Source organism: Drechmeria coniospora, chromosome 01 (genome assembly GCF_001625195.1).
Source record: "Drechmeria coniospora strain ARSEF 6962 chromosome 01, whole genome shotgun sequence".
Lineage (NCBI taxonomy): Eukaryota > Fungi > Ascomycota > Sordariomycetes > Hypocreales > Ophiocordycipitaceae > Drechmeria > Drechmeria coniospora.
The window spans coordinates 1,165,739-1,190,750 of record NC_054389.1 but is presented as its reverse complement, the minus strand read 5'-3'; the positions used below and the strand labels follow the sequence as shown (position 1 = coordinate 1,190,750).

Below are 25,012 nucleotides of genomic sequence, written 5' to 3'. Positions count from 1 at the left end.
TTCGTGCGTGCATTCATTCATTTCGGTTTCGTACATGGATGGATGGTACTCATAGAAAGACAATGGTTCGAAGTGACAGGACGGTGGGCTGCTAGTAGCCCCAAGAATTCATCATGCGCCAATTTCCGCACCCAAACCTCCCCGTGCCCATGCCATTCATTGATGCCGGGGAATCGGGGGACCGCAACGCCGGGGAGAAACATGTTGGAAGCAGGAGCGGAGCGGCGGCCGGCTCGCTATAGGCGCGCGGGGCCGTAGCTCTCGTTCTCGCTGATGACGCTGCCGACCTCGGACCAGCTCGCGGGCGTGAGCATGCCCTCGCTCACGCTCAGCACGTCGTACGGTCGTCCCGTCTCGGCGGCGCGCGCCGACTCGGCGTCGCCGGCCAAGTCCTCGCCGGACCCGACGAGCGAGATGGAATCCGTCGGCGTCATCTGTCCCTCGTCGAGCAGCTCCGGCTCCGACACGGGCGCCGCCGGCGTCTCCGGCAGCGGCGAGTAAAAGTTGTGGCTCGAGTTTTGCGCCCAAGCCTGGATCGAGGCGTAGGCTTCGTTCTGGTAGTCCTGGCCGGCCGTCACGTACTCGTCGTCGGCGAGCTCGCGCTCGAGCGTGCCGGATGCTCGCGAGCCGGCCGCTTCGGCCACGGCCACGGCCACGGCCACGGCCCTCGGGGAGGGTTCCAGCGTCACGCTGCCGAGGTCGTCGGCGTCGCGCGTCGTGGCGCTATAAATGTCCGACATTTCCTCCTGCCTCTCGTCCGCCGCCGGCACCGCCAAGGGCATGACCGTGGGCCGCCGTTCGGCCGCTCCGTCGTTGTCGATCCCGTACTCGTCGGCGAACGGATTGACGTACTCTTGCCTGGGAAACCAGCGGGCACCGTCGGCGCGGTTTCGCAGGCCCGTCGGGATGGTACCCACGTCGGCGCCCGAGTTGAAAACGTAGGCACCTTGCTCGGCGCCCGCGTCGCGGTGCAGGAAATCATCAAACGACGACCCCCGGTGAGCGGGCAACGGCCGTGGCGGGTCGGCCGACGGCTGCCGCGCACCGTCGGAGGCTTCCCGCCTCTCGAGCATGCGTTGATTCCAATAGAGCAGCTCTTCGCGCTGCCTCCGTCGCGTCTCGTCGTCGGCGTCGACGCCGGGCATGGCCCCTTGGCCGCGACGGGATTGCATGAAGCCATCGGCGTCTTCCGGTCGGTTGAAGCGCGGTTCGCGGTACGGCGGATCGATGCCGTCGCCGATGCAGTGGAGGGCTATGGCGATGCGGCGGCGGATGTCATCGGCGTAGCGCCGCAGCTCGGGATTCTCGTACACGGCGGCGGCGGCGAGGACGACGGAGACGGCGACGACGGCGCCCGAGGCGAGAACGACATGGTTCACGATGGGCATCGTGCTCGCTGATGACTTGGCCGATGACCTTGGCTGATGTCCTCGCTGATGTCTGACGTCAGACAAAGGCGGGGAGGCGGAGGAATGGAGCTGCGGGGGGGGGGGGGGGGGCGAAGGCAGGCGGGAAGACGACAAGTGAGCGAGGCGATGGCGTGCGAAAGGCAACGTCGGGATATGAAGGCGAGTCGACGTCTCAATCACGGAACAGGCTGTAGGATGGAGGAGCTCGAGGGTGGGCGCCGTGACGAGGAGGCCTCATGGCGACGGTCGTTTCGCAGGCCCGACACTTCCTCGTAGGTTTGCCGGTGCGGTTCGCCTTCGCCACAGTCATCAGACGCCTCGTCCCGAAGCGGACAAGACTGAAACTGCCACGTACAGTATCTGCACGGCCACAGCCACGTGACTTTCCCTGCTGCCTGGGCTCGGCAGCGCGCACCGCTCCATCGAGGCCACGGCCGTGGTGAAATGAAGTCTGTTTACGTCGATGCGGAGGTCATATCTCGGAGATGAAGAATGGTTCCGTTTGGAAAGAGAAAAAATTTTTGAAAGAGAAGGAACATGCAGGTCAGCGAGATGGAGGATCAGCAGAATACGCGGGAGATTCGCTAGCTGCAGAAGCCACCGTCTCCCTTGTGGGACGGGGAACTCGTTACCAACCGCAAAGAGGGTTACCTTCCGAAACCCGAGGCCAGGCGCGAGAGTCGAGACTGAGCAAATGCTACGTCGGTCATGGTCAGTGTCGCGAGGGCTGCAGGGACGGAAAACATCGGAGCGGGGAAAGCCACGGGGTCGGCGACGGCAGAATTCGCGCCGCCTGCGTGTCTACCTAGTAATTACCCCGTGGAGAAGAGAGGCTTGCTGGGGCAGAAAAAGCCGCTGGGCGGTAGCGCTGGCTGTACTGAGCTTACGGAATACTCTGAGAGTACGGAGTAATACAACTACAACTACGGAGTAAGTACTGCACAGTATCTACAGTACTAGGTACCTAGGTAATTAGTACTGTACTGTAGTAAGAAACAGTCAAGTAATACTTGGCGAGGAAAAGCGGTGACCGTGTTTCGTACTTACTGTACATGCAAGTACAGTACTTACAGTGCCGAGCAGCGCCTCTGGCTAGTTGCAACCAAGTACAGCTACCTGGTACTGAAAAGTGCAACTACAGTACGGAGCACTTTGCATATTACTTACTGGACTGCACTCATGCAGTACTAGGTACTTACTTACTCGTACCAAGTACACGTTCACTAGGAGGGAGGAACCGAATGATACATCCGTTTGGGCTTGGCTTGGCAGTCCAGCAAATGGACCTTGCGTCGAACCTGGCAAAAATCAACCCATCAGATCAGTGCCGACGCCTCCGCGGTCCGTTTGGTCGACTGTGAACGTGAGCTGATCCTCCAGTACCAAGTAGGTACAGTACTGTAGGTTGGAGTCGGGACGGACGCTCGCTGACCACTAGAGGGGCATGGCAACTGAATCACAACTGGTACGGAGCACAGGACAAAAGAAATACGGAGAACTTGTACTTGCACGTGCAGTGTACGGAGTAAGTACTTGCACCCAAGTACCCCTGCTCCCTACAGTACAAGCGCCTGCACACCTACAGAGTACATGGACAACTAATTGCCATGGCCATCAGCGCAAGAGGGGCCAGCGAGGTCCAACACAAGGTGGGAAGCCGAGGTGGCAAAGAAAAGCTTCAATTGGTATTCGCCTAAACCGAACCGATGATGGGGGAAATAATCAAGGCGCGCCGTGTACTGTACTTGGATGACATCGCTCATTGCAAATGAAAAGGGCATGTCCCTGTCGGCGCGGAAAAGTCCGGCGCGGAGGCAGAGGACAAGGAATCTCCGGAGGGCCGGCGATAAGCAAACTGCTCGGGCTTTTCGCGGCAAGTTGCCTGATGGTGGAGGGGGTGACGGGGCAAGGGGGGGTGCCGCGAAGCCGGAGGGACCACCGAGGCGGCCGTCCGGGGGAAAAGAAGCAAAACGCCACATGGAGGGCCAACGCCGTGTCGGTACGTGTTTGTCATTACCAATCCATGGCACCGGACGCCGGCGCCCATGACAGGTCTCCACGAGGCTGGCGCCAGCGGTGACGAGTGTCCTTTTTTTTCTGTCGAGCGTCTATGCGCTGCCGGAGGAGCTGGACGAGGCGCTCGAGTCGACCGAGTCGACCGAGTCGACCGAGCTGGTGCGGGCAGCCTTCATGCGCTCGCTGTACGCTGTCAGAACACTGCCGGCGCGGAGGAGACGGCATGGGGGCGACAAACTAGGAGACACGGTCCTGCAGGGTGCAGGCCCAGCGGCCGTTGCCAGTCTTGATGTGGAATTTGATGCCCTTGTTGTCACCGAGGCCGAAAGCCGCCGCGGGCTGCGGCTGGACAGGAGAGACGGCGGCGGAGGCGGACGAGCCAGGCATTGTGGTGGTTGTGGTTGTGGTTGTGGGCGTGGGCTTGGGCTTGGAGGTGGTCGTCGAAGAGAGGACACGGAGGACGTGGAGATGGACTGGCTGCGACTGAGAGGGCGAGCGGTTGAAGTAAGAAGAAGAAGAAGAAGAAGAAGAGAAGAGGAGGGCGGTAGACTTGGATGACGAGATTTGTTGAGAGGCAGCTGGGCGAGAGGAGAGGCAAGTCGACGGGGAGGTGGCCTGCGTCTTTATACGGGCGAGCGGCATTCGGTGCGGTGCCAAGTGCATATCGGCTTACCTGGCTCGCCTAGTTGCCGACATTCATTACCTTCCTCCTGGGTTACTCCTGTGCTCGTACTGTACGGGCAAGTACTGGTACGGGCAGGTGTACCTGGGCTGGCGTACTAGTCAGTCGCCGATAGGATTGCTGCTAGTCGGTCAGGACGTAACAATCCGGTACCGATTGCGCTCTGCACGGCGACACGCGTAAACCCGTAGGCAGGGGAGTGCTAGTGCAGCTCGGAGTACCAACAGTACCTCTGTACTTGCCAATGCCGTGCAGAGCAGATGCGAATACTGTACGGCGCAAGAACGGCGCAAAAACGGCGCAAGGACAGCACAGTACCTCCCATGGCAGCCATTACATGTGCACTCGCCAGTACAGGTACTTGCTACTGTACATTCGCACTACAAGTAATCTGTAAGTGCAGTAGCACGACGCTCAGCTTTACAATGTCCGAGTGGTGGGTGAGACCTGCCATTCAGGGCTCCGTCACGGCACGCCCGGACAAAGATGCCATTCGTTCCCATGTCTTGGCCACCCGGTTCAATCCAAGCCCGCCCTTTTCATGACACGCCAAGCAGACAGAGGCGATGGCGAGGACTCGGACTCGATTGATGACGCTTCCTGCAGGACTGCACGTAGCTCGCTGCGAGAGCGAATGGACCGTACGCGAACGTCCACGACGACGAGTTGTGTGCGAACACTCGGGCGTGCGAGAACAATGTTGCATCATCACCAGGTACTAGTAAGTATACCTGCAGAGTACGGAGTACCGCAAGTACAGCACAGTACAGTACAACCCATGCAGGTACCACCACCAAGCCCCTAGGTCCCTAATTACAGCACACACACTTAGGGCAGTGGGAGGCGGGGGGTCGCCTGGGGAAGGCCAAAAAAAAACCGCCCTCGCACCGCACGCCGACGACGAACGCTTCGTATTGAGATGGGATCCGGCGGCGAGCGCGCGTCTGCCCCACGATCTTGGGAGGCCAACCCCTCCCTCCCCCCCAATTCCGTTGGCCCCTCTCCAAGCTCCCCATGGGATGGGCCCCCGGAAATTGGCAAAATACGGATCCTACACCGGCCATGACGACGCTGATTCCATGGTAGCCATCGCTCAACACGACCGACTCGAGCGCCGCCGGGGCCACGGCTATGCGGCAACGGGTTTCTACGACGAGCATTGCGTCATAGGCCCGCGTGCCGCATTCGCATTGATACCTGCGCCCTGGCAAAACCGCCGCGGCGCCGTCCTCGCACGACGTCCCCGGCACCAACGCGCCGTGACCTTTGTGCCCGCTCTCCTTTGGCCATGCTGCAGGGCCGAAGGGGGGGGATGCGATGGCGCGGATGATGCGTGGGCGGATGGGACGGCGACGGCCGACGGGCGCTCGCCTTGCCTGCCTCGCTCGCCCGCCGGCTGCCAGCGTTGCGCGAAAGTGCCTCGACGCATGCCGCACGCCGCACGCCGCACGCCGCACGCTGCCACCTGCACTTGCAGGTGTGCGCCTACTGTACAGTACAAGTGCAACAAGACCTTGTGCCTGCTGCCGTGCTTGTGCTGCAAGCACGCTGCACGCGTCCTCGGGCTGCATGATGCATCCCTGTCGAAATTCCTGCAGCGCCCCGCCTCGACGCACAGAAGGGCTGGCCGCGCTTCTAGAAGGCACCGGGGCGCAACAGGGGCATGGGCATATCATATCGTTGCCTGGTGATTGGCGCGACGTTGCCGGCCAATCTTTTGGCTCTCGGCGCGCACGGGTTGCTGGTGTCGTCCTGCGGCCTCCAGGTACACCTGGTTGTACTTGTGCGTACAAAGTAAGTACTGTACATGCAAGTGCAGTACATGCCGTGCTGGAGGTCCTATGAAGGCAGCAAGTATGGAGCACTCCGTGCAGTGTCTGCACCTGTACTTGTACTGGCACGTATTGCCACCTGCTGTACTTGCTTGTGCTGCGCATTACCTCGTACCAAGTCCGTATTACTGCTTGTACTGTACCTACAACTACTGGTACAGTACTTGTACAATGCTCGTTGAAGGAGGTAATTTAGTGCTGGATCCACCGCACGTTATCTGTTGTCTGTGCTATACATAGGTAGCATACCAGCAAGCGCATGTACCTGTACGGAGTACTCATGCTCGCTTTTACTTGCATGCAAGTGCAAGTGCGTACAATTATTGTACATATACACATCACGGTCCTTGGCAGGTACGGAGCAAATACGTACTTGTACAAGTAATAGTACTTACTGTACTTGAGTACTCGTGGTATCAGCTACCTAGTACTCCGTAGTTGGTATTTTTCAAGTACTCAAGTGCCTACAGTACTCCGTACATGTACCGTATTGCTTGTACGAACTGCAAGTACAGGCAAGTATTACGACCTGTACGGACCCCTACTTGCACACCACATGCCCTCGTACAGCGGCCTAGTGCTAAGCACCTGCTGTGGCTCTGCAATGCTAGCTACTAGGCACCAGTAGCAGGTTCCTGGTAGCAAAAGGCAGTGCGGCTCGGGAAATGTGCCGACAAACCCACCGCTAGGTTTCAAGTCAGGAGGCTTCGCACCTCGTCCGACCAACTCCCTCCAGCAAGGGACGACTGCATAGTACGGAGTGCACTTGTCGCCGCGAGGACAAGGTGAAACGCCCTCCAGCTGGCGGCGACCACCACGTGCTACGTGTGACTACAGCACGAGTGGTCGTTGCCATTTCGTGACGGGTGCCCCGATTTCACGCAGCTGTGCTTATGGTGACACGATGGCCGCGTAGGATCCTTGGTCAAGGCACGCAGGATCCGCCCTGAACCCTGGACCCCGGCGCCGTTGCGTCGGCAGTTGTACTAAACACCTAAGTACTGTAAGTACTGTACAGTAAGTACGTACAGTACGGAGTATGGAGTACGGAGTATGGAGTACGGAGTACAGTAAGTACTAATTATACTGTACGCGTACGGAGCACTTACTTGCTACTGCTTCTTGTGCTGGTGCAAGTACTGCGAGTATTCCTTCGTACAGCACCTGTAGCCCTTCTCCAGTAGCCCTTCTCCCGTCTATGGAGCGTCCTGCGAAGAAAGAAAAAAAGGAGGGCCAAGCGGCGGCGGTGTGACAAAATACTGCACCAAAGCACTTACTTAAGTACTTACGTACTTGATAGCCGTAATTCGTAATGCTATTTTGCTGACCGGCTGGCGTGGCGAATATTGCTGCTGCCGCTTTCCCAATCACTGTGCGTACTTACAGTACGGTGCATGTACCTGAGAACCCATACAGGTCCAGCTGTGTGCGGCAAGGGAAAGATGCCTTCATAGCCGGTCAAGTATCTTCCCACGTCGACAACGAGGAAAGTGACTTCTGGCAGGAGGTATGCCTTTTGCACCCACGGCACTCGTCTTTGCCTCCTCGCACGTACCGTCGGGCCGCGGTGCAGTGCAAGTCCGAGGGTGCAGGTCCTCGCCATTGCGGAACATTTCTTGTCGCATCATTCGTGCACGAGTATTGTTGGATGCCTGTCGGACGACGCCGTCATATGTGACCAGCCTCGGAGTTTACTTTTCTTATTTCCCACTTGCCGTCGCCATTTGGCCTCATTACGAGTACTGTGCGGAGTGCATGTACAACCAAGTACGCCGCACTCTCCCTACTACATAGGTACTTATACTTGGTGGTTGACGACCCCTAGCCCAGCTCGCTGTTGAGCCGTGACCCGCTCGATACTAGGTAACCACCGAGCCAGCGCCTTTTCCGCCTGCATGCTGCACGGGGCGAGCCTTGGCCGGTGCCGGATCTGTCTGGAGGTGCATGTAATTGTACGTTGTAATACGGAGTACTGTACATGTATTACTGTACTTGCAGTACTTGGTTGCATGCCGACAAACTTCGCCTCCGTGCTTGAAACGGTCCATGCCAAGCACGGCCGCTGCTTGGCAAAAATCTTGTTCTCCTTGGCGGATCTCGTCAGTCGACGAAGCTCAGCATGGCCAACACGAGTCCTTTCGGAAGTGCATGTTTTACGGCACAGGTAATTACTCCGTACAAGCACAAGTACTGTACGGAGTAAGTATACTTAAGTACTTGCTTAGAAGTAAGTCGTTGTACTTGCACATGGTGGTACACGTGCCATGAAATTACCGCACACAATATGGAGCACTTGCACGAGTGCGCAGAATGCCAAGAGTGGGATCAAGGTATGGACAATAACGCATCGAGCGTGGACTACAGTTTGTATTTACTTGCTGGACATTTACATGTAATTAAATGTACAGTACAGTACAGCAACGTAAAGTACAGCGACGTACAGTAAGTACAGCAACGTAAAGTACAGCGACGTACAGTAAGTACAGCAACGTAAAGTACAGCTACGTACAGTAAGTACAGCAACGTACAGTACAGCTACGTACAGTACAGCTACGTACAGTACAGCTACGTACAGTACAGCTACGTACAGCACAAATACATACTTACAAGTACCGTACTATGGTCTCCTTGAAGAAAAAGCACCTGTACTCCGTACAGTGTACTGCATTGCTTGTGCAGTACTTGCATGCGCAGAGCATGGCACACGAGACCAACAACACCGTGCTGCAGAAACGGCCACTGTGCTCACCCAATCTCAAGTCGCACGACACGAAGCGTCAGCAAACTCGCTTGCCCCCTTTCTCCTCGAGGCCATACCAAGCCCAAGCCTGCAGGGCTGCGCCTCAAACGTGCCCTGCACGCGACACCCAAAGGTAACCGTGCATGCTGCCAAGGCTCGGCGTGAACGAGTGAACGAGGGAACGAGCTGTCCGGTAAGCCGCCACGCCAGGGATCCACCCCGGCGGACACGGCCATGGGCGGACGGCCCGCCGGTCCCGGTATCCACTCTTTGTCCGGACGGCCCGCCGGCTTTCGGACTGTCAAATGGCCCATGGTCGATCTGCACCGCATTCGGCATCATGGGACTTGTGCGTCGGTCAAGAAGGTTGACGGCCGAGTCGAGTCTCGCTCCGCAAGCGTTCTCGCCCATCGGCAGCCATCGGTGACCAGCACAGCTCCCCCCCTTCCTCCCCGCCGCTCTTGGCGGTGTTCACCGTTTCGCCGCCACCTTCCATGGAAGCCGGCGAATGGTTCAAGTATCCTCGACTCTGGGGTTCCACGTCAGATGGCTTCTCCAAGGAATTGGGGCATCCATCGTCATGATTTCATTGGTGTGGCACTCGCTCGTGCGGCAGCCTGTTGAGTGGCGGCCTACCCTGGAGTGGGCGTTGTCAATCTGGATAGCATCCTACCGAGTTTACGTTGGTGAAAAAAGGGTCGCTCGTAGGAGGAACCCGAATGAGCGATGCCCTGACGCAAACCATTCGTAGGCACCGAGGTGCATTTGCAACGAAAGAAATGGAAAGCCCGTTGTCGTCGCCAAGAGAGGACAGGTAGCAAGAGGGTGTCGTGGAATTGAGCAAGTCAACGCCAAACACAGAACAAGTCGGCATGGCGACGCCACAACCTACCTGCTGGTCGAGGTGACGTAAACCCTGCGCTGCTGCAATACGGACAAGCCACGCGTCCTCACCGACGGCGTATTTCGGCCACCCATTCGACACGCTTCCCTTGCTGAACCATTCGGCCTGGCAACCTACAACGTGCGGTCGAGACCGCCGAGTCCATGACTGCTTTTGTTTGCATATGCATCGTCACCTACCCTCCGCTCTTCTACGTGCATGGCAGTTGCTGAATAGCATGGGAAAGCCCGCGTTGGTTGATGCAAATATTTTCCTTCTTTTCCCTCCTGATGGATTCACAACGGGACTGGCCCTGATGTCGCCACTGGGCATGCAACCGCCCGTAGCTTGATCTCGAGCAGTCATCAGTGCGCATCGACACGCAGCTCCGAGAGGCGGCAGGAAAGGAGGAGAAAACACGGCAATCGACAAGACCAAGAAAAGAGCATCAGCACATGTCTGCCGTTTGAAAAGCATCAAACTCAAAATGCAGGGTGTGCTCGTCGACGCAGGTAAAATTCATCTAGTAGATGTTCTCCGACCGTCGTCGCCGTGCAAGCGGCTCATGGCCACGGCAAACGTGAGGCCGGTGACGAGAAGATGCCAATGGTTGCTCAAATTGTATTGCAACACCTCAATGCAAATAACGCACAGCAAACTCACAAGCGGGTCACTTGAGCGATCAAGGTCGCCCATCAACCATGCGTAATTGGTTTAGTGGTAAAATTCTCCGTTGCCATCCGTGCAACGTCGGGGAGCCCTGGGTTCGATTCCCAGATTACGCAAATGCCGTTCCACTTGGCGTAATTGGTTTAGTGGTAAAATTCTCCGTTGCCATCCGTGTAACGTCGGGGAGCCCTGGGTTCGATTCCCAGATTACGCAAGCAATACATCGCGGACGCATCGTTTTTTTGCATCCCTCGTCCATGTTCCTCCTGACGTGTGGGGGGACGCTCTCTTTTTGCCGCCGCAACTTGGTCGGTTCCTCTGCTCGTTGGGAGCAAGTACAATTAATCACGGAGCACTCCATACAGTGGGTAATATTTCTTGTAGTTGTACGGAGTAGTTGTACTTGCTTGTAATACAGTACTCCCTCCGTACGCGCAAAGGGGGAAATCGACCCACCAACTAATGGATCGGCTGATGTGAAGCTTGCTGTCATGCCATCCACCAACTCGGCCAATGGCAGCTCGGGTGAGAGCGGAATTGGGCAAGGAATTCACGGAGCACAAACACATACCTACCGTATTGCAAGTACTTGTGCCTTTCTCTACTCCCTACGACTCTATGCAAACATGCGTACAAGTACATCTTAATATGGTAGCAGTGGTACTCTCCCGTTGCAATTCAAGACAGCGGCTGGACCACGTGCCTGTAGAACTCGTTGGAATGTCATCCGATGCATCCTTCCAATGGGGTGCGTTCCATACAGCGGCCTGGGCCGTCGCTAACAAACTAAATCCTGCCACACCTTATCTGAACTCGACGAATCGTTTTCTGGTCCGTTGTTGAGTGCCATGGTCGTCCAGCTCGGAGCGGCGGGCACAGCCCACGCACGGGTGGGTGACGTGTGACAGTTCCTTCATCGCCGTAAGCTTGTCGCTATGCTTAAATGCCCACGGTCAAAGAGGGAACCTCCACATGCACGTCATCGCTTTGGCCCCCAAGGCTCTCGGGTGAAGTCGAGTCGAACGGAGCACGCACCACCTTCCCCGTTCGAGTCTAGAGCGGGAGGACAGTCTGGCCGGGGGCGAGACGGCAGCAGATGCATGACGTTGACCCGAGGGGATGCCGACGACGGTCAATGCCCGACTCCCCCCTCTGCCGCGTGACAAAACGACAAGGCCGAGGTGGGCTGCGGCTCGATGAAGGGGGGCCTTGGCGGCGGTGCCCTCGGTACGATTTCTCGCCATCCAAGGTTGAGTTGGTGGGTAGGTGGGTGTCGGGAGGAGGATGGAGGCGGTTGATGGGCATGACGAGGTCGGTGCTGGCCTCTGGACTGACCACGGGTGGCGGTGCAGGTGGCGAGGTAGCCGTGGCGGCTCGCTGTGAGGCCAATGCCCAAGCAGTACCTGCTAACTACCTAGTAGTAGGCAAGTCAGCAACACCTACAAGTAATACCTACAAGTACCAGTAGCGTGGCCAAGCACCTACAAGTACAGCAGTAGCAGCCTGTAGGTATTGATGCCAAAGTAGTCCGCCGAGAAACGAATCTCCATACATGCGAGTCGCTCTGCGGAAGGGGGACTCTCCGGTGCGAACGACGTGAGTCGTCGTGCTGGCCATCGGCTCTTTGCAGCGAGGATCTTGTGTTGCTCGAACAACCGAGATGCGTACGTGCCGTACGGAGCACTCGCAGCATCGAGGTGCCGGTTAGTGCTGCCAATGGTACCGGTAACACGCTGATCGCCGGCACCGTCGTGGCACCCACTCGCCGTTGAAACGTGCGAGTCGGCCCCCTTGCATCTTTCCACACGAACTCGGCAGAAATTGCTTTTCGCCAGCGCGCCGAGGACCAGTGCGATCTAGCACCAGCCCAGGTCCAACCCCCTGCGCTCGCATCCCACGGACGAGGGGGCAAAAGACAAAAAAAAGGACAAGTTCGACAGAAGCTGAATCGTCTCGCGTCTCACTTCGGATCGGCTCCCGCCCAGGCAGCCTCGGCAAGCTCTGTGCCCCAAAGGGCGGCTCGAAGAGCTTCCTTCCATTCCATCGGGCGATGCGAATCATCGGAACGTATCATGCGTCCCGGCCCCGTTTTGTGACGTCCACGTCGAGACGCACGACGGAAGCAACAGAGCTGGCTGGCGGGTGTATGCTCGATGGATGACGTGTTCGCCCAAGAATGGCCCATCCGCTCTGGTATGCGCAAAGAGCAGAGCTTCCGGCCGCATCGATGAGGTGCGGAGAACCGGTGAAGGGAGTTGGGTCAATGGGTGCCGAGAGGAACGTCTGTGTCTCCCTTGTGACGTTGGTTGGACGTTGCGGTCAAGCAGAAGCTGAGGCTGCCGTCCGTAGATGATGAAAGGCGAGAGAGCTGGCCAATTAAGGATGCAGCAGATTGCCTTTTCGAGCCCAATCCATGCCCTCCCACTTGTCGGCGTCGTCTGGATACGTGTAAGCACCTCCCAGGCAGGTACTGAGGAATTCGTAGGTGATGCGTTGGTGAGCAGCCAGAATGATGGGAATGCCAGGGAGGCAAGTAAGTGCAAGTACGGCAGATGTACTCTTTACGTAGTACAGTATTACTTGGTTCTCTGCACTCGGTACTAAGACTTACCACCGAGGTATTGCACTTGTAAGCATTAATAGGTAGCAAGTACCCGAGCAGCAGCAAGTACATTTAATACTACCTACCTAGTAGGTAGTACTCAGTCCTCCCTACGCCTACATGTACTCTAGGTGTAGGACGTACAAGTACAGTATTAGTTGCAGGGCATAAGTTAAAGTACTAGGTACTAACGTAAGTATGTTCACCAGCGCGTGCCAGTACATGTGACTCCATACATTTCCATCAATCATCAAGTACTGTACTCCGTACTCCGTACATACAGACAGTACTTGCAAGTATGCATGTACAATCCCCATCTACCCCCATCGCACTTTGTACAACCATAGCAGTACGCCTACAGATAATGCACCGCAGGCTACTAGGTACCTAGTAATTACTTACCTAGTATACACACTCCGTGCGCAATTTCAGGGAGGTCAGGGAGTGGCGTAGCATCAAGTTGTCATGCGCCCGACAAGGAAGGCATCCGTTGCTCTTCTCAAACCGCGGGCGGGGACAAAAGCATGGCCAGATGGTGACCATTCATGGTGCTGCCTTGATGGGATCGTCCTGTGACGGGAACAAAGAAACACGTCGGAATGGAGCACGTATTCCATGTCCACGTTCAAGACCATTTGCACGAGTGCTGTATGGGCAGAGTGCTCCATCAAGTGGTGCCTGCGATGCGTGCTGGCATGTGCGTGCAAGTGCATGCTCGCCCCCGAGAATGCACGCGCATCGTATTTTTGGCCCATGCTCCTTTGCTTTCCAATTATACTTCATCTCGCATCGGAGCTTCATTTACCGGATGAGATGAGGTCAGATTCTGTTCGCGTGCACCTGCTGCCAGTCCCTCCTCTGGCACTGCCTGGACTTGCATGGCTGTGCAGCGCTGCTGCGAGGTGTGCTGCACCGTACGCCAGTGGAGGCAAGTACAAGTACAACTACGTGTGCATGCACTGTACTTGGCTGTGCTGCCCTGTACAACTACTGTATTGTAGCGTCCAAGTACTCCGTACAGCAGGTACATATGCTGTAGGCTCCGGCTCGGTACCTGACGGGACGGGGTAGGGGTGATGCCCGCCACTACCTCAGTCAGCCCAGCCACGTCCGTGCGCAAGCTTGGGTTTGACATGTACATGTATGGAGCTCGGCACCCCTACGGCGCCGCAGGTACCCTTGATTCGCATGGCAGCCATGGCCAGCGAGGCCGATGGCCCCTTCGTTCGTGCTACCTCGTAGGAGAGGCTGCATTAAATAAACCTCGAGGCCTACTTTGTCGGGCACACGAACCGAAGGGCGCCGTCCGAGATCTTTCCTCCCTTTTCAACCCTCCTCCCCCTCTGCTGTTGGCGGGACAATCAACCCACGCAGCCGGGGCAAGCACAAGCTCGCTTCGCTCGAGGTCCGTCGCCAGCTCTCGTGCGATATCGCCCAGCCTCGATCCGACGCCCGCCTGCTCTTCTCTCATCCTTCCCATCAAACCCCCCTTGACGGTGAAGACGGTGGCAGACGGCGGCAGACGACGCCCGCTTGTTCGTTCTTCTTCTGCCTTTTCCCACCGCAAAGACGACGACGAGCATGCCGCTCGTCTCCTCTGCTTCTCGGACAGTCCCATCCTAACACACCCTGCTCGTCACGCCTCCTCCTCCTCCTCCGACCAAGCACCCGTCATCCCGCAATGAACGCCCGAGGCCTCTCCTCGACGTGTCGACGGCCGCCTTCGGTGTCCGTGGTCGTCCTGTTGGCCCTGCAACTCGCTGCTGGAAATGCCATCCCCCGAGAGACGGGAGCGGTCGAGTGGCCTCGGACGGCCCCGTGCCCGTCGCCGACGCCCACCTGGACACCAAAACTCGGCCGCCGCGCTCTCTCCAACACCGTCTGCGGCTACATTGGAGGAGATCCTGCGCTGCCCGCGACCTGCAGGGAAGGCTCGTACTGCGCCGTCGACGTTCGGCACGGAGCGGTGGGCTGCTGCCCCGATGGCGGAGCGTGCACCACCGGCATCTTTACCGGCTGCGTCGACGGCAACAGCGGGCCCCAGACTGTCCGCAACCCTTACCTCTACACCTGTGCTGGTGGTGACGTCTGTTACAAGAACAACTTCGACGGTGGCTTCTTCCAGTACGGCTGCGGCACGGCGTCCAACCTTGCCACCAACGTTGCCACCGCCGCCCCTGGCCGCCCACCCTTGCGCTTGAGCTACATCACCCTCTCCTTCACGGCTGCGGCGACGTCCACGGCTCCCTCCACGACCGGCGGCTCCTCCGACTCGGCCGTCAAGTCGGATTCGGGCCTTCAAAGCACGCCGCTCTCGCCGCCGGCTTCTGCCACCGACGAACCGACGGCACCCGACAAGGACGGCGGCTCCGTCAACACGGCCGTCATCGTCGGAGGCATCGTCGGAGGCATCGTTCTGTTGGCGGCACTCTTTGCCCTCGCCGCTCTTTTCATGCGTCGGAGGAAGCAAAATGCACGCAACGGACCTGGATCCTCGCAGGACACCAGCTACATCAGGTAAGCCTCCCTGCTGCACCCTCGAGATCCCCTGCTCGTCTGACGCGGGAGAGTAGCAGCCCGATGGCCCAACCTGGACACAACTTTTTGCCTCTGCAGTCGTCCTACCAGGCGCAAGAAGCCGACACGCGGCAGCAAGGCCCTCTGGAATACGGCCACGGCCTTGGGGCCAGCCGCAGCCATGATGACGCCTCGCGCTGGCAAGCACATCTTCACCATAAACCCCTTCCCCAGGTCGGTGTAGAATCCACAAATCGCTACCAAGGCCCGGACCCCGACTGCGTTCCCCTGACACGGGAAGCCTACGACTTCCCTGGGGCCTACAACGCACCGATGCCAGACGTTCGGGACGACATGCATCAACGGGCCAACATGGACGACATGGGAACACATCCCGCATCTCGGAGGAAACGAACCGTGGAAGGAATTTTATGGCAGCAGAATCGACGAAACACTCGCAACGTTTCGTGGCTTTGAGCCGCCCGACTGTCTTGTTTTCACTCTCAATTGCCGCAAGGAGTCTTCTGGCGAGGGGTCTCATTCCAAGCAGTAGCAAGCGTGGAGTTGATTATCATTTTTTTGAGCATTCATCCCCTTATGCCTTTTCTTTTTCTTCTTTTTTCTTCTTTTTTTTGCTTGTTCGATACCCTAGAAAAGGATGGTGGAATGGAAAGGATGTCCTGGTGTGGCCTGGTGCGGTATGAAGAGGTTGAGGTAGCGCTTTGTAGCACAGCTGACTTGGCTTCGACGAGGTCCAGGGTAGTCCCTGGCACATGTATAAGTAATTAGTCAGATAGCTCGCCTCAATGGCAGAGCTTGCCGAAGAGCGAGCGTTGTATTGAGACATGTTACCCGACGACGCAACAATGCATGTACAATTCTCCCTGACAGTCGTAGAGTCTTGATTGCTTATACAATGATGGCGCAATGGACTCCCATCCAGTCATGCTGCACGAAGCGCAGCGGAACCCAGTCTACTTCGCCAAAGCTACCGATGAAAAAGCAGTTCCAGAGAACGGGAGCAGGGCAAAAAGGTCGAGCCGTTTCCAGTCTCGTTCTGGGTCGAAAGACCTCGCCGTCGAGCGCAAGGTGCCGTAGCGTCGCTCACGGCGCTGCCTGTGTTCCGATGGACCATATCTTCAACGACGACTCGTCAAGCGTCCTGGTGGTATGACGACCCGGATGGCGAGCTGGAATGGCACCGTCGTCGGGCGTCTCGGGCGAGTGCACCCATGCTCCGGAGCAGGTGGCGACCACCGACCCGCAGCTGTGCAGAGCGGTGCCCCCAACGGGCGATTGATGCGCATGCCAGTCCCACAAAGGCTGCGCGAGCCCGTACCGAGCCCCGACATCTTCCCACACGAGCACCGAGCCGTCCTGAGAGCCCGCCCAGACCTCGAAGCGGCCGTCGCCGGAGACGTCCCCTTGAAAGACGTCGCACATGAGCTTCTGCTGCGTCGTCGACTGGCGACCGCACAATGCCGCCAAGAGCTGGCCTGTGCTGCGGATATCGTAGACGAGAAGACTGTTGGCGTTCCTTTCGTTGATGACGAGATATCGTCCGCACGGACTCCAAACAACCTGGACGATGCCTTGACCGACCAAGTCAACCTTGAACTCGCCTTCGGCCGCACGGGCTATGCTCCAGTTGGCGACGATCCTATCGGTGCGACCGAGGTCGTAGAGCCCCATCCATCGCGTCCAGGTGCCCGCGGCCACCATGGAACCACCGTCCGCTGCCGGCGGCGACGCGGCGAGCGCGGCGACGGTCCCCCGCATGCCCACGCCGTTGCCCTTGGACACGTGTCGCTTGGAGGGAATGGTCGGCACGGTGAGCATGGGGCCATCGGAGCCATGCCGGGAGACGTCAAAGTAGTCGATGCGATTGGACGAGCCGCAGAGGAAGTGAGTGCCGGGATAGGTCCAGAGGAGCGAGGCCGGCGTGATGTACTGCTCCGTCTCCTTCCTGATGAGTTTATACGTGCCCAGGGGCGTTGGTCGATGCCCCGGACGAGGAAAGGCATGATAGATGTGCAGAGGGTGGTCACGGCAGCCGACAAGATATGTCTGGGTTGCTGGGTCTGCGAGAGAGAAGTAGGGCGCCGGCGCCATGGCCTGGGTCGGTTCCGGAAGTTTCGTCCTCGCCTGCGACTCCAGGAGTCGGTTTGCATCACCAGACTGAAGGAGGTCGGCGGGAAGAACAAAGGAGGAAACGGTGTTGTCGGAGGCCCCTGCGAGAATCGTCGTTCCATCAGCAGTCCATTGGACAGACGAGTAAAAGGGCTGCTGGTCTTCACCGCCAGCAAGCCTCTTGTCGTCGTCGTTTGCCGTCGGCAAGCTTTCCTTCACAGCCGGCGGCGGCGGCTCGCGCCATGCAGGCCATTGAGCCAGGAGCTTCATGTGTGGTGCCTGGCGAGGAGGCTGCTCGTCAACGGCCCCCGAAATGGCCTCCATCGTCGACGCTGGCTCGATGTCTGGCTCCCTGTCGGTCCTCTCGCTGGGGCCAGAGGTGCCAAGATTCTCGACACTCCCCTCGCACGAAAACTGCGGCATCCGCATCGAGCGTCATGGTCTGCCTTCCATTTCTCGTCTTTGGAAGAAAGGATTCAGGCAGTGCCCATGACCTGCTTCGACCTGTCGCTGCGTGAAGGAGTCGTGAACGAAAAGCTAGCGAGTACGTACAGTATTAGTAGCTGGAGGGTTGATGGGGAATTCCGCACTAGGTTACCTTTGTAGTAGCGTGGATCGCCTACCTAAGTACAGTACTTAAGTAGCTGTACGGAGTACTCCGTATGCAAGTACAGTATTAATACGTGTAGTGGCAGTACAGTAGGCACCAAGGCGGGTCGTCCTGATGGCGGCCAGGGTGTCAGTTGATGTTGATTCAGTGCTCAAGAACGGAGTACGGCGTACTGTACTTGGGTAGAATACTGTACTGTACTTGGGTAGTACAAGTACTTGGGTGTGCACGTATAGGGAGGGCGACGTCATGGAGCAGAAGCCAAAAGGCACTTTCATCCTCGCGCATTCCGCTAGTCCCGATCCACTGTCCAGGTACTCTGCCCGCAATTTCTGGCATTGGAGTGACTTGTTGCCCTATTCGCAACTATCAATGCCCGCTGCGCGCCCAGGTTCCTCCCAGACTCACTCGGCCAGTATATGGAGAACGTACAGGTACGTGTACCTCGCCATCCCTCCAACTCCACCACCACCACCACCACCACAAGTACGCCATCACCTGCTTCGCTTTGCACCAGCTGCAGCAGTTCACGCAGTCTACCAAGGCCCTTCCTGCCATCCGTCACCTCCGGTTCTGCTGTCCCGCCCAAGGGCTCGATCATGATGACCCTCCTGTAACCGCTTGCTGACGCCGTCGCCCCGACCAACGACTGTTCGTTTGTGCCTCGCCTTGCCCTTGGCAATTTCCATCGCCCCAGCGGCCGGAACAGAAACTGCGCAGCAACGGCGCACCCTTGACCTGACGTCGACGTCCTTTCCCCGACATATCCGAAAGAAGAGATGGATATCTGGGAGTCGGTCGGCGGCCAATGCGAGAAGCTCAGGACGCCGTCGTATCTGGAGCTCTCCGTTTCCATGTACGACATGTCCCTTCCCCCTTTCCGTCCCAAACGACATGCCGACTAAGCCATGCCGACAGATTCATCCTCATAGGGCTCTTGATATCGTACCTTCCCCAGCACTACCGCATCATATCCAGAGGAACTGCCGAGGGCATATCGCCGTACTTTGTCCTCCTCGGCACGACCTCGGCGACGGCGGGCTTCGCCAACATCCTCACCGTGCCGCCTTCTCGCGAAGTCATCGGCTGTTGCAAAGAGATTGAGGCCTTTGGATGCGTCGCTGGCCTGCTGGGTGTTGCCCAGCTCGGCGTGCAGTGGCTGTGCTTCTGCCTCATGTGGGTTGCCGACGGACCGGTTGTCGCAGGGTGCCCGATGACTGACCATCTCCAGCCTCGTCTTGTTCCTCGTCTTCTTCCGATACAGAGAGGCCAACGTGCCGCAGGAGGAGCTCGGGGGAGAGTCACCTAGATGGCAGACGGCCATCGTGGTCGGTCTCGTCTGCGTGCTCCACGGGCTGATAACCATCATCGTCACCGGCTTCTTCGCCATTGCCCTCCCGACCCACCTCACGACATGGGCCAACTCTATGGGAGTCATGGCCGCCGCCCTCGCGGCCATCCAGTACGTGCCGCAGATCTGGATGACGTACCACCTGAAGCACGTCGGAAGCCTGAGCATTCCGATGATGTGCATCCAGACCCCCGGCGGCTTCATCTTTGCCGCCAGCCTGTATGCGAGGCTCGGCCCGGCGGGTTGGAGCACGTGGGCCATATATCTCCTCACGGCATCGATGCAAGGCGCCGTGCTTGTCATGGGAGTGTACTACGAGATTGCCGCTCGGCGACTCGACGGCGCCGAGCAGGGCGTACACGGTGGCCGTTCGTCGGCGAGCGTCCCGCGCCGGCCGTCGGCCAACAGAACCTACTCCGAGGGTTGGGAACGCGGACTGCCGGGTCCCTTTACGGGACACCCAGAGCGCTATGCGGATACCGAGGAAGATCTAGACCAGATACAGGCTCGCGAGGAGCGGGCAATTGCGCGGGAGAATCAGCCACTGCTGCGACCGGGCGGAATTGGAAATCCCCACAGGAACTACGATGCGACCCGCGATTGATGTAGTTTCTTGTTTGGATCGGCAGGGCCTCGCGAATGGAGGTATTTTTTGCTCAATAGCGAGTTTTGAGGCGACGGTAGTGTACCAATTCATCGGCGCTAGGAAACCGTCGTTTCTCATCAGGCCCTCTTCGCTCACGAAGCCCTTCTCGCACAAAGTACAGCTTTGGTCCATTTTGACGTCCCTTGAAGATGACACTCGCCAACATGCTCGGTGCGGTGGTGCCTTCTGCTCAGTCCACTGCGAGAATATTTTGCGGCAGCTTCGACTGGGACTCTTCTGCGTACATATCGATCAAACAGACACCCATTTTTTTTTTTGGAATTTTTCTCTCGACAAATTCATCCAAGGCGGCGACTGGACTGCCTCTCCATGAACCATTCCCACCGTTCCCGAAGACACGGTTGTCGAAGATCCTCCAGAGATGGCGGCAAAAGCCGAGGACTTGCGTGCTGCGTAGGCGACACAAAAATCAACCGCCTCCCAGCTGCGGCGCATGTGCGTCGACAGTATTTGGCCCTTCTTGAGCAGGCCTCTCTCTATTCATTTCATTTCCAGGGCCTCCATGGCCCGAAGAAAGGTCATAAGTCTGCAGCGCCATTCTCCACGTTATCGCGCCCATCACCGCGCTCAATCCATTCACCTCTAGTCAAGGAATATGTAATAATACATGTGAGGGACATGAGAAACCCTATCCATGCGGGTGTAGCTGGACTGCAGACCTTCGGGCAAGTTTCCTACGCAGTAGAGCAGCTCGCGGCGCCGATCTTCCCGTCTGATAGTAAGCGCGAAAAAAAAAGAAGCGCGGAAGAGAGCGAGAGGCGTGACAGGTGATAAAGAGCTTCCTGTATGCGTAAGCGCAAGGGGGGCACATGCATGGCGTTGTGCAATCGGCCAAAGCCTTGAGAGTCATCATTCATCCCGCAAGTCGTAGAACCTTCCGCCGACTTTGAGCTTAGATATGGTTAATTCTCCCCAAACCATGAATTTCTGGCCATGGGAGCACGGGAAATTCGCAATGTGGCATCGAAAAAGCCGTTGGAGAGTCGTGTGAACGAGGAGGAGATGGATAGAGTAGCAGTTTGTAGCAGACCGACAGGATCATGCGTTGGGTTACATGGCGGCAGCGTCCACGGCCCACGGGATGACACAACCCCGACCGTGTCAGTGGTAGCGGTGAGAGAAAGGAGGATCCTGCTTCGTCATGGATGAGAGCTGCCATGAAAACGGGCAATTTCACGAATAGGTAGCATGGCTCGGGCCGGCTTCGTATGAGGTGGCTATTAAATCAACGACCCGTCGTCCCGCCCCGGAAAAGTCGACATGGTGTGAAGCAAGTATATGGCTGTGCCGGTTCGAGAAAGCAACATCATCAGAATAACATTGGTGCTCGAACCCCCGTCGCCATGGTTTCTTTCCGACTGCACTTGGCGGCGTTCCTGGCCTACTCGTTCTCCTTCGCAGCCTCGGTCTCGCGTGCGGCCCCTCCTTTCGCAGAGCTTCTCGACCGAGCAACGGGCGTCCTGCCCAGCAAGGACTCCTTCTACGCGTTGCCAGAGGACCTCGAAAGCGTCAAGGCCGGAACAGTGCTGCGGCACCGGCCGCCGCCAAATCCCATCGCCGCCTTTGGCGTGCTCCCGGCCAACGTCAAGGCGAGCCACCAGATTCTCTATCGCACGACCGACAGCCTCGGCAACGCGACGGCCACGGTGCTGACGGTGCTCGTGCCGCACAAAGCCGACCTCTCCAAAGTGCTCTCGTACCAGGTGGCCGAGGATGCGGCCTCGATCGACTGCGCGCCCTCGTACGCCTTCCAGCTCGACCATCAGACGGGGCCGGACAAGGGAACGATGCTGACGCAGGCGGAGTTGCTTCTCGTCGGCGCGGCGCTCGAACGGGGCTGGGTCGTCATCGTGCCCGACTTCCTCGGTCCCAAGGGTGCCTTCTTGGCCAACGGGATGGCGGGATACGCAACCCTCGACGGGATCCGGGCGGCCATCAACTCGGGCTCCTTCACCGGCATCGTCAAGAATCCAACCGTCAGCATGTGGGGCTACTCGGGAGGCAGTCTCGCCTCCTTGTGGGCCGCCGAACTGCAGCCCTCGTACGCGCCCGAGCTGGAGATTGCCGGCGCTGCCGTCGGCGGGACGGTGCCGAACATCACGACGGCCGTCATGAGCGTCAACGGCAAGGGCGCCGCAGGGCTCATCCCCTCGGGCGTCGTCGGCCTGATGAATCAGTATCCGGAGCTCGTTCCGGTGGTGGACAAGCATTTGCGGCCGCGGTTCCGCGACGCCTTCTACAAGGTCCGTCGTCAGTGCCTGCGTGCGACGACGGCCCAGTTCCGAAACCTCGACGTCGTGGGCATGTTTGACGACCGCAACCTCATGTACACGAATCCGACGGTCGTGAAGATACTCGAAGCGAACGGATTGGGAAAAGGCGCCATTCCCAAGATCCCCTTGTTCGTATACAAGTCGCTCAAGGACGAGATAAGCCCGATCGGCGAGACGGACGCGCTCGTCGGCCACTACTGCGCAGGGGGGGGCCGGATCGAGTACCAGCGCGACGAGCAGTCGATGCACAACAATCTGGCCATCATTGCCGTCCCCAAGGCGCTTTCTTGGCTCATCGCCACCATGGAGGGAAAGAATCAGACAGGGGAATGTGTGACTCGAACCGTTTTTTCCTCCTTGCTGGATCGGGCGGCGCTCGGGGTACTTCCGAAAATTCTGCTGGATGTGCTGCTTGATCTGCTTGGAAAGCCGGTCGGCCCCCTTATGGAGGAGACGCCCGATTCAGCATAGCATTTGGCCTGTCTGCGAAGAGGTGGGAGGGGGATTGTCGGTCAGCGATGACTCAACCGCTCAACGGAGAGGGAGCTACCAAACCCGTTGGTTCCCTCACCGAGCATTGACGTTCATCTGGACTTTGAGCTGCATGCCGCCCGTGCCCCGCAGTATTTGTCTTGTACCCAGATGCGAGTGTGCAAGAAATAATAGTAATACGGTGCAATGGTATGATGTGACAAACATGTAACTTGACGGAGCAAAATGCCCCTCACGATGTGGTCGAGGTGGAGGAGTGTTTGATGGAGGGAGCATTGGCTGAAAGGATATCCGGATCATGCGTCATAGCTAGTGGAGGGGAGGTCTCAGTACTCGATACAAGTAAGACTACTAGGTAGGCAAGCAAGTACAAGTACTTCGCACAGTAAATCTAGTTGTAAGCGAGTACTGTACTTGTACTTACAGTGGCGACGGAGTATGGACTGCAACTACTCCGCACTATTACAGTACGTACATGCACAATACTAGGTAATACAGTACTGTAAGTACAGACTGTATTGGTTATACTGTAGAGTACAGTACAGTACCTGGCTAGGTCTTGCTATCTCCAGTAGTGACCCACCTCCACTGTGACCAGTCGCATGGGTACCAATATCAGCTTAACGCGCCCCGCGACCCCTCCACCTTTCGTCCCAACCATGTGAATCATCGTCGCCAACCTTCGTCGTCTGCCTGGACGCCATTGTCCCCTCCGCCTCCTCCCCCTCCCTTGCTCCCTTTCATCCTTATTCCTCTTGCTTTTTGGTGACGAATTCTTCCTGCCGCTGCGAAACTGAGGGCCGAGGACGAAAGACTGTCCCTCTCGCGGAGCGTAGCTTCACCTTCGCCCTCCCCCGCCGTCCCATCTCCGTTGTCGTCGAATGGCCATACTCCGCGCCGCCCCTCCCCCCGGGGGCTTATCATCGAGCCAGAGCACGCATCAGAATCAATCATCGGCCGCGGCCCCCACAACCGTCACCAACGGCGCCATCGACATCGATGCCTGGACCGTCTCGGCCCTTCAATCCCTCAGCGTTTCGCCCGTCGCCCGCGGCACCGGCACGCCCTTGGCCATTCCCATCGACGAGCACACACCCGTCAGACACCAGGTCCGCGCTGTTGCTTTGGATACGCCCCAGACGCCAGAGACTCCTCGTCGCCCGCCGTCTCGCCGCGATAGTCAGCGTCACCGTGAGGCGCTCCTGAAAGGGAACGAGGGCAGTCGGCAGCGTCGTCGATGGGAGAATGGTGCGTCTCTGGTGCTTCATGACAGATACGGCCTCCGTCATGGCTGACTTCCCAAACCGAACAGATCGACTCGTCGGCGTGCCCAATGTGCAACCCCCGCTGCCGAGTGACTGGGAGGTTCACCCCAGCCACCCGGTCCATTGCGTCCCGTATCAGGTGGCCCAGTTTTGGGATCGTGGCATCCGCGAACGGGTCCAAGAAAAGACTGTCTCGTTGCAGGCGGCTCGCAAGAAGCAGCAGCGCACGACCGGCAGCGCCACGGGTCTCGGCGCCGGCGAGGTCCCGCGCGACCTGCGCGAGTCGGCCAAGCGCAGTCCCGTAATCCGGGGCTGGGTTCGTGCTCTGGAGGAGCCGGTGAGGCAGTTCATCGTCGGCGAACGGAAGCGCCGGGTGGACATGGAAACTGCCCGACGGAACGACGACAGCGCCGCCGAGGAGATGGACTCGGACGATGAGGAGATCGTCTTCGTCGGCCGCAGCGGCGCCATGCGGGAGCTGAAGGAGAAGAAGGAAGCCATGTACAAGATGGCGAGACGCGAGGTCGAGCAGGAGATTGTCGACTCGGGCATGGTCTTTGACTCGTTTGGCGACGGCGAAAATGCCGCTTTCAAGTGGGATTTCATCTCCTTTGACCTCTTGGCTGGAAATGCTGACCGGGACGACAGGCGCTGGCTTGCCCATTCCATCTCCGACTACTACGGCCTCGCATCTCGATCCGTCACCAAGACCAATTCGTCAAGGGTCGTCTATGTCGGCCTTCCGACAGCCCATCAGCTCACACAGTTGCCTCGGCCTCTATGGGAGCTCTGCTGACGAGTAGGTCTGGCTGAATACCATCAATGCAAGCATACATTCGGCCTACATTATTGCGGGCGTGTGAACCGGCAAGTG

The 25,012-nt window shown here is 58.1% G+C and overlaps 7 protein-coding genes and 2 non-coding genes across 9 annotated transcripts; 6 read left to right on the top strand and 3 right to left on the bottom strand.

Moving 5' to 3' along the window:
- Positions 1-236: 236 nt before the first annotated feature.
- DCS_00309 (uncharacterized protein) lies at positions 237-1,388 on the bottom strand (the record flags this gene model as incomplete). The annotated part of the gene is made up of 1 exon (XM_040797648.1): positions 237-1,388. The coding sequence occupies one exon, from the start codon at positions 1,386-1,388 to the stop codon at positions 237-239; it is 1,152 nt and encodes a 383-aa protein (XP_040658531.1).
- A 2,129-nt stretch (positions 1,389-3,517) lies between these two features.
- Positions 3,518-4,088, bottom strand: DCS_00308 (uncharacterized protein; the record flags this gene model as incomplete). Its single annotated transcript, XM_040797647.1, has 2 exons — positions 3,518-3,608; positions 3,664-4,088. 2 exons carry the CDS (start codon positions 4,086-4,088, stop codon positions 3,518-3,520), a joined length of 516 nt encoding a protein of 171 aa, XP_040658530.1.
- A 6,177-nt stretch (positions 4,089-10,265) lies between these two features.
- Positions 10,266-10,347, top strand: DCS_t37. Its single transcript has one exon. It is a non-coding gene; the product is annotated as a tRNA-Gly (tRNA).
- Positions 10,348-10,363: 16 nt separating this feature from the next.
- On the top strand, positions 10,364-10,445 carry DCS_t38. Its single transcript has one exon. It is a non-coding gene; the product is annotated as a tRNA-Gly (tRNA).
- Positions 10,446-14,514: 4,069 nt separating this feature from the next.
- On the top strand, positions 14,515-15,827 carry DCS_00307 (uncharacterized protein; the record flags this gene model as incomplete). Its single annotated transcript, XM_040797646.1, has 2 exons — positions 14,515-15,350; positions 15,407-15,827. The coding sequence occupies 2 exons, from the start codon at positions 14,515-14,517 to the stop codon at positions 15,825-15,827; spliced, it is 1,257 nt and encodes a 418-aa protein (XP_040658529.1).
- A 627-nt stretch (positions 15,828-16,454) lies between these two features.
- On the bottom strand, positions 16,455-17,909 carry DCS_00306 (WD repeat-containing protein 79; the record flags this gene model as incomplete). The annotated part of the gene is made up of 1 exon (XM_040797645.1): positions 16,455-17,909. One exon carries the CDS (start codon positions 17,907-17,909, stop codon positions 16,455-16,457), a length of 1,455 nt encoding a protein of 484 aa, XP_040658528.1.
- A 960-nt stretch (positions 17,910-18,869) lies between these two features.
- On the top strand, positions 18,870-20,045 carry DCS_00305 (uncharacterized protein; the record flags this gene model as incomplete). Its single annotated transcript, XM_040797644.1, has 3 exons — positions 18,870-18,946; positions 19,009-19,266; positions 19,322-20,045. The coding sequence occupies 3 exons, from the start codon at positions 18,870-18,872 to the stop codon at positions 20,043-20,045; spliced, it is 1,059 nt and encodes a 352-aa protein (XP_040658527.1).
- Positions 20,046-21,451: 1,406 nt separating this feature from the next.
- DCS_00304 (Secretory lipase family protein) lies at positions 21,452-22,852 on the top strand (the record flags this gene model as incomplete). The annotated part of the gene is made up of 1 exon (XM_040797643.1): positions 21,452-22,852. One exon carries the CDS (start codon positions 21,452-21,454, stop codon positions 22,850-22,852), a length of 1,401 nt encoding a protein of 466 aa, XP_040658526.1.
- Positions 22,853-23,754: 902 nt separating this feature from the next.
- On the top strand, positions 23,755-24,934 carry DCS_00303 (uncharacterized protein; the record flags this gene model as incomplete). The annotated part of the gene is made up of 2 exons (XM_040797642.1): positions 23,755-24,121; positions 24,186-24,934. The coding sequence occupies 2 exons, from the start codon at positions 23,755-23,757 to the stop codon at positions 24,932-24,934; spliced, it is 1,116 nt and encodes a 371-aa protein (XP_040658525.1).
- Positions 24,935-25,012: the final 78 nt, after the last annotated feature.